Source organism: Hyla sarda, chromosome 11, assembly GCF_029499605.1.
Source record: "Hyla sarda isolate aHylSar1 chromosome 11, aHylSar1.hap1, whole genome shotgun sequence".
NCBI classification, from domain to species: Eukaryota; Metazoa; Chordata; class Amphibia; order Anura; family Hylidae; genus Hyla; species Hyla sarda.
This window is the reverse complement of record NC_079199.1, coordinates 97782241-97790761: the sequence shown is the minus strand read 5'-3', so window position 1 is coordinate 97790761 and position 8521 is coordinate 97782241. Positions and strand designations below refer to the sequence as shown.

The 8521-nt window shown below is 45.5% G+C and overlaps 1 protein-coding gene across 4 annotated transcripts in view; it reads right to left on the bottom strand.

Annotated features, from left to right (window-relative positions):
• Positions 1–1784: 1784 nt before the first annotated feature.
• The window catches only part of LOC130294857 (NACHT, LRR and PYD domains-containing protein 3-like), a 72999-nt gene continuing 66262 nt past the window's right edge, over positions 1785–8521 (bottom strand). For all 4 annotated transcript variants that reach the window (XM_056544948.1, XM_056544951.1, XM_056544947.1 and 1 more), the window contains 2 exons: positions 5655–5825; positions 1785–3627 (listed from right to left, as the gene is read on the bottom strand). In XM_056544948.1, the coding sequence (XP_056400923.1) occupies positions 3540–3627; positions 5655–5825 (259 nt within the window). In that variant the 3' untranslated portion in view covers positions 1785–3539. The remainder of the gene's footprint in view (positions 3628–5654; positions 5826–8521) is intronic.

Sequence of the window (8521 nt, the reverse complement as noted above, 5' to 3'; positions counted from 1 at the left end):
TTAATGTCCTAACCAATGTAACGAAAAAACTCTGAGTATATCATATACAGTGTTGGCCCAATCAATAGAAATATTTAACCCCTTAATGATGCAGCAATTTTTTGCCTTTTTTTTTTTTCCTCCTCGATATTTAAAATTCATAACACTTTAATTTTCCCCCTACAGGCCCATATGGGGCTTGCTGTTTGCGAGACCAGTTGTATTTTGTAAGGTTGTCACTCATTTTACCACAAAAAGTACAGCAAAGCCCCCCCCAAAAAACAACATTATAATAATAATAATAATAATAGCTTTGTAGTGGCCCCTGACTATTTATACCAGCTGGGGCCATCTGATGCAGAAAGGGATCATGTCTGAATCCTGCTCAATTCTCAATACAGGCCTATCAAATAACACTAAATACACTTTGTTTTACAAGTAAACATGTTCTGATAGAAAACATTACTGATAGTAATGTTAATATTTTGTAAATGACCTTTTGGCCAATTTTAAGAATTTACCTTGCTTGGGCATAGAGTGGACAAGGCATTGGCTCCCTCTGAACACCTGATTATTGATGTAATGTCTCGGGCCGCACTGCAACCTGGGAGACGACTGTTACGTTATGCACTCTGGCCGCACGCGCTGGCCATGAGCGCAGGGTCCAATTACCTGCTGCTGCCGACGGGGCTGGGACTCGCATCACGGGACGCACCCGCATGCGAGCCCCAGTCCGTCACTTTCTGGGTGTTTCTCTTGCCTCCGCCTCTCTGCTCTGGCGTGCGTGTCCCCGTCCCCTAGGGCACGTGCCGGAGTTTTAAGATTTAAAGGGCCAGTACGCACATTAGTGTAATTCCCCTGTGGCTCATTTATAAATTCCTCCACCCTCCTCACTCCCCTGCCGGATCTTTTTTGCCTTTTGCCTTAGAGAAAGCGATCCTCAATATCGCCTTGCCGTGTATCTGATCCCTTGCTTTGTGACTTGACCTTGCTCCTCTGCCGCCTGCCTACTGAACTCCTGCTACGTCTTGACTACGCTACTGTGCCGCCTGCCCTGACCTTCTGCTATCCAGACTACGAGCTGCCTTATGCCTCTTGTGCCTCACATCTCCTCAGCTGCCTGTGTGGTCGAGCCGAGCCAGGGGTAGCGACCTGGGTGCCGCCTGCCACAGCAAGTCCATCCCACATTGGGGCGGGCTCTGGTGAAAACCTGCGGCACCTTAGACTCCGCTCCCTGGTACGTTCCGAGTCATCTGCCACACAGGTCCAGCGGATCCACATCCACCGGTGTTCCTGTCTTCTGAAACGTGAGTGTTACAACGACACTCATTTTGTATGCTGTTAAAAATAAACCTTGGGGCCAAAAAATCACAGAAGAATTGTGAGACCACCATCAAACACAGATACAGACACTATATAATAAACTACACTACTTTTACAGAACCTGTAGCATATAATAAAAAAAAATGTATACAATTTTTTTTTTAAATCCCGGAATACCCCTTTAAAATCTTTGACAAAGACTTCTGGATCCTGGTCTACAGACCTTTGGAGAAACAGAAACTCACTAAACAAATGAAGTAAAAAAGACACGACTGGAACAAACAGTGTGAAAACTGGTCAACAGAAGACTGGGAAGAAGTGAAAAACATAGAATATCATTGGGAGTTATTTAATTTGGTTAACGAAAAATGATTGAAAAATGCATCTTTGCCTATTTTTTGGTTAGTTGTTTAGATAATGCTTGATGTTTAGGTTAGTGATAAAGGCATCACCTGGTGTTCTGAACAGAAAGGGCAATGTAGTTTTTTTTTTTTCATGCGTGACGTGCCAAATTTATTAAATGGTCGCATGGCATTTGATACATTTTGTGGAGGATACCCATTTTCTGAAATGTCACTCTTCACATACACCAAAAAGCTACGCTAAGTCTGGGCTGGTGTAGAATAGCCTGTGGTGCGCCCAAATAGAGACAAGTCTACATACAAAAAACAGCTCTGAAGACAATGATAAATGCCCCCAAATGTGTCAGATGACAAAATGGAAAAGACTGCATGGTCCAGCGAGTCAAGTGCCCTACTTGGGTCATGGTATAGAGCAGCTGTTGGTTGTCCGGGCATGTTGGGAGATGAAGCTTTGCAACATCTTGAGAGAAACAGTTTGAGACCACTGGGGTAGAGCGTCATCTTCAGGACAGGAAGGGCCTACATTATGCAGAAGCCATACAAGTCCAACAAAGAGCAATGACTGATCCCTCAGCTGTAGGGTGGTGCACTGAAAAGGGATTTACAGTGACAAGAGACTTCATCTTCATGCCTGACAATGCCCCATAAAGTGACAAGTTTTCTTGAGGACCATGGCATTGGCATGTGACTTTGGCCAGGCAACAGCCCAGTCATAAACCCAATAGAGAAATTATGGGCAGGTCTAAAGTGAAAGTGAAACGAAAAAAAGAACCGGAACTAACAAGTAGCGATGTGTGACCTTGGCCAGGCAACAGCCTAGACATAAACCCAATAGAGAAATGATGGGCAGATCTAAAGTGAAAGTGAAACGAAAAAAAGATCCAGAACTAACAAGTAGCGATGCGTGACCTTGGCCAGGCAACAGCCTAGACATAAACCCAATAGAGAAACTATGGACAGATCTAAAGTGAAAGTGAATAAAAAAAGATCCATAACTAACAAGCAGCGATCTATGGAAGAACATACCTCTGCTTGGGCACCCAATGCCTGTATGACTGGACACCACCAGGAACTTGTCCACTCTGTCTAAAAGAGTAAATCCTTAAATTTGACCAATGGGTCATTTACACAACATTAGTTTTACAAAGTTTATCTTGTAAAACAAAGTGTACTTAGTGTTATTTCATATACATTAAAATCAAAACACTGTTTTTGGCACATTTCTAATAATTCAGCCAACGTTGTAGTTATACCATCTAGATGGCAATCCATTCCAAGGCCATGACAGCAGTCATGTGTCATGGCCGCACCCCAATTTTTATGTGTTTAATGGTCGGAGACAGTAGAGCATTCTTTAGAGAAACTTTTATGCCTATTTATAAGAATTCATCCCTAACCTTTCTTATATTACACGGCACTCATTAGGGAAGGGGGCAGAAGGTAGGTGACCATTACCTACTGTGAATGGCCCGATTCCATCATATCTATATACTAGCGGCACCTTTCACTGTAATCCTGTCTGGTGAAAGCTTTCGCTACATAACAGGATTTGTGATGCCCAAGTTTACCCCACAAATATTATCTTGGCTTCACTACACATGTTATGGTAAGCTAGAGGACGCCATTACAAAGTACAATTGGTCCTGTATGTGGTGAGAAGAAAATAATCAAAAATGTTCTGTTTTTTTTGGCCCATTATGGAGACTTACTGGACATATCATTGGCTAAGAAAGAACATTCCTAATATCATGTTTCCTCATCCTTTGTACATGAGCAATATTACCCATAATGCACGGGAAAAATATGTTAATATTGGTCCCTGAAAAAGCATCAAAGTCCCTGTATCTGCTCATCTCAGGAAGGAATCTGGATTGTTCAGGTAGTTATGTTCATATGTGGTTTGTGTCTTCCCAGCGTTCTTAAGGCTTCCTTCTCCTCCTCAGACAATTCATTGCTGTGCATGCTACAACAGAAACAGAATCCTTAGTATTAGTGGCTTTGTATTAGTCAGTAAAGTAATGAAATCTGTACAAATTTTTCTGACTGTTTTCCTGACCTGGTGACTATGAATACAATAATACCTGAACATCAGAGAAGAAGCAGAAAATTCCCAGAAAGTCAACGCAAACCACTGGAATGGTTGTACTTTATTTGCATTCGAAAAGCCATAGCATAACACGTTTTGAGACTAACAGTGCCTCTTCTTCAGATGTAATATGGCAATGACACCTTACAAAGGACTCTACAAATGCCAGGCACAGTTTATCATGACGTGATAATTTCTTCCTGGCACTTAGGTTTTAGGCAGCCCTTTCTATTAAAATTAACATGCCACTTTAGTGTGCGCTCCGCTTGGCCACAGGAGAGAGTGTTTAGGCACGTCAGGCTGTGTGGAAGCTACCTTCCACATATTGAGTTGCTTAAGGAGCAGAGGAGGACATCTCGGTCAGGCAGCCATCTCACTAGACCTTCTCAGCAGGTACAGTGGTGGCCGAAGCAGAAAGGCCAAAATAGCTCTCAATATCCGCCTGGGGGGGAAGTAGTGAGGTGCCCAATGTTCCTTTGATAGGTCTTTCTGTTAGGAGTCTTTCCCCTTCCTGACCCCTGATGTACTTTTACACCTGGGAGCCAGGCCCCCATTATACCCGACAAGAGGAGGAGTGCATGCTGCAGCTCAGCACAGATCCTCCAGAAAAACATGTGTGGTGTCCCAGCACCAAAGGCTGTCCTGTGGGCTAAAGATTGCCTTGGACACACTTACTGACTGTTTACTGGGCCCACTGTTTTATTTTTTCCCTTCATTATATTGTGTGATATTGTCATGTTATGTTATGTATTTAATTATGTACTGTACCCTTAAGAGATCAAGGCAGAGTAAACTGATCGAGGAAGAGTAAACCTGATTGCCCAATGGGAGACCCCCTAGCTCGCCCATTTATAGTGTGGAGGGAGGAGTTATTCAATTAGGAGTTTGGAGAGCCTGAGTGCAAAGCTCAGTGTGAGCTGTAGTGTGGAGAGGAGTCAGCAGGAGTGTGAGGTGATTCAAGGGAAGCCCAAAGAAAATCTACAAGGGAACGACCACGCCATTCTGCAAGTGTTCCCCAGTTGGAAATTCCTAACTGTGGGCACAGGAGCCGGTGAGTCGACGGGCCACACAGTGCAGGTATGGGATAGATACAGTAGAAAGCCCAGGCAGCTGGATCCCAAGGGCTAGTACATACCTTGGGGGTGTAGCTTACATTGGACATTAGCAGAAACCTAGTCAGCATAGGATACCTTAAAATCAAGTCTAAAGTCTTAAGTCTCCAGTATCTAATAGCAAGTTAAGTCAAGTGGGTGTAAAACACTACATGTCTACAGGGCTCCCAATGGTTACTCTGCATCTCCTCTGCTCTAATCTGCGCTGTGAGTTCTTTAACAACTGCTCCTGCCTCAGTAAAAATAGCTATCCGTAACCTTGCATTGGTGTATTCATTACCCCGCGCCTGGCCCAGGAGAAGCTCTGTCCACCTCGGACCATGTAGGTTAACGGTACCCTGGCGTCACGAACTGTAAGTTACTTTGTCCACACCATTCACCAACATTGCGCGCCATAGCTGGGCCAGCTTATCGCTCATGATTTTATAATTTTGCAAGCCACCAGACAGGTATCGTGTGTTTTATCCATCCATCAGCTATATGCTCATGTCTGCATCACAGAGCATGATATAGAACTGACAGATTCCCTTCAAGATTTGCACATATTTTATATGCACATTTGAATAGACTTAATGATTGATATATTTCCATATTTTGGACTAAAAATATGGTTGGAATATTAATAAAAACTGCTTTCCTGAAACATCCATTAGAGAGAAGTGATATAAGACAGTCATACTTTAGTAGAGACGTCCCATATTAAGGTATTTATTTCATAGACAAAAAATAGAATAAAATCTATGTAGAATATGTGCCCCACATGTCTCAGTCCTGTACATCTCTTTTACTCACTGTAATTCCACTATCCTGCAGGCTGGACTGTACAGAGCCTCCATCATGTCATTGAAGTGAGGACCAGACAGACGGTTACCAGATAGGCACAGTTTGGTCAAGGACCGGTTATTCCTTATTGCAGATGCCAACAGGGTGCAGGCCGTGTCTGATAGATGATTATCAGCCAAACTGTAGGAATAAGAAGAGATACGGGTCACGTTTACTACATATAGTCGTATGTCATTATTATTATTATTATTTTTTTTATGCTACAAAAAAAAAAAAAAAAATATATATATATATATATATATATATATATATATATATATATATATATATAAAATAAAAAAAACACATGGCTATATACCACTTATGCTTTATGGGATATCATTAAAATTGGCAAATTAACAACAATATACAGTAGTTAAGATGGTTAGCGCCAGGAAGATAGTCCATGTTTTTAGAGAAAGAACACACAGCTTTCCAAGAGCTCCTGCCCCTTTGTAGATGGTACTGCAGGGGGATTCAGGACAGGGATGGGTCAACGGCCCCCCAACTCCCCACTCCATGCTCCACCATGGGCGGAGCTTAATGATGTAGTCGCTGCTGTTCCCGGGACCCTGCAGAAAGCAGCAGCGGCTTGGGGCATGGGCGGAGCTTAGTGATGTCACCACTGCTGCTCTCTGCTGGGTCCCGGGTCCTGGGAACAGCAGCGGTTACATCAGTAAGCTCCGCCCATGCCCCAAGCCGGTGCCCAGAGTGAAGATACTGGAGAAGATTACAGGAGATCCCCGCCACAGACCGGGACAAGGTGAGTATCGTTGTCATCAGTGTCACCTGCACTACCTGTCGGTACCGACAGATTAGTGCAGGTGACACTGCAGACAGATTTCCTTTAAAGGGGTACTCCGCCACTAGACATCTTATCCCCTATCCAAAGGATAGGGGATAAGATGTCTGATCGCGGGGGGTCCTGTCGTACCATCTTGGGTGCGGCACCCCACACATCCGGAGCACAGAGCGAACTTCGCTCCGTGTCGGATGACTGTCAAAGCGAGGCGGAGGCTCGTGACGTTACAGCCACGCCAGATCGTAATGTCACGGCCATGCCTCCTCAATCTAAGTCTATGGGAGGGGTCGTGATGGCTGTCACGCCCCTCCCATAGACTTGCATTGAGGGGGCGTGGCTGTGACATCATGACCGGGAGTGGCCGTGACATCACAAGCCTCCGGCACTTCACTCGCATCGAACGCCGAGTGCAGCAGGAAGGTCGCATGGGTTCCCAGTGGTGGTGGGCCCCCCCCCCCCCCGTGATCATACAGCTTATCCCCTATACTTTGGATAAGGGATAAAATGTCTAGGGGCGGAGTAACCCTTTAAAGTTTCTGTTGCTACTAAAACCTGATGCTCTCAGATAATTAGTCAGGACTCATAACAGGGGAGGGAGTCTGCACAGTGTGCAGTGCTGGGAAACATGCATGGCCTCTACAGAGAGAGGATGAGTGTCTATGGAAGAGTACAAAGAGTCTCACAATTGGGGATACAGAAAAAATACTGAAAGTTCTCTAGCTCAGAAAGCAATGTAGCCCTAGAGGAGCATCATGTTAGGAGGCCATTACTGGATCCAAGAGTTAAATTGGAGCCCAATAACTAGAGGTCACTGCTAGTTCTATAGGGGGAACATTATACCGGTATCATATAATGTAACTTTACAAAGGGAGTGTAAGCTAATGAATTTGCTACAGATGATGTCATATGAAGAGGTAGCAGTTCCAATTGGGCCCAGGTGTGTTAAAGGAGTACTCAGGTGCTCTAGCGTTCTGAACATTCTGAACACGGTCCGTTTGCCCAACCCCCACGCCAATCCTCTCTCCTGCACTGTGTCTGTTACCTGCTCCAATATTGAATAAAACCTGAAGATTTTGCATACTTCTACTGGGTGAGTGCTCCGATTCATTCTTGTCCACACGTTATTGCCAATGTTGTATATCAGTTCGTGCAGCACCACCCTTAGCTTTACATGAGGAGTTCAGGATATTCACAGCTGTTGCAGTGGGCATTTAAATTAAGGAACTCCAGCGGTGCCAAGGTGCTTTCTCTCTTTTATGTCGCATTATGTTCAGAGCGCTCGGAACCGGAAGCTGTGATCGTGACGTCTCGGCATGCCCCCTCCATTCATGTCTATGGGAGGGAGCGTGTTGACTGACACGCCCCCTCCCATAGACATGAGTGGATGGGGCGTGGTGTGACATCACGAGAGACGTCACGACCACTGCCGCAGGAACCCTAAGTTTGTATAGAACGCCGAGCGCTGCGGGAGATCGTGGGGGGCTCCAGCAGTGGGACCCGCACAATCAGACATCTTATCCCCTATCCGTTGGATAGGGGATAAGATGTCTAGCAGCGGAGTACCCCTTTAAGAGGCCCAAAGGTCCTTCTGCCACATAAGAAGACATCAGTATTATAAATAGCACATGCTAGGTTGGGGGTCCTGCATTGGGATTGAGGAAGCTATAAGTTATGTCTCAAACACATCTGGATGGTCCATGTTGTATAATGTATTTGCAGAGCCGTAGCTGCCATGAGACGACTGAGGCACTTACCTCAGGCGTAGCTGCGGGCTCTGTAAAGTGGGCGCAGACCCGCTCCCCCCCCCTTTTCCCCCATCCAGGCTCGAGGCAGCCACTGCAGTGTGCAGCCCAGAATACTGCTGCCTAGGAGACAAACAAGACTTCACCACAAGACATCCCCCCAAGGCGCCCCCCTCCCCCCAGGCCTTGCTGGGAGCCGACGTGCAGATGTGCGCCACGCAGATACGCATGTCTGCTTCTATCCCCTGAGGTGCTGGCCGGCGGATCTTTGTGAGGGCCTAGCTGTGAGCGGC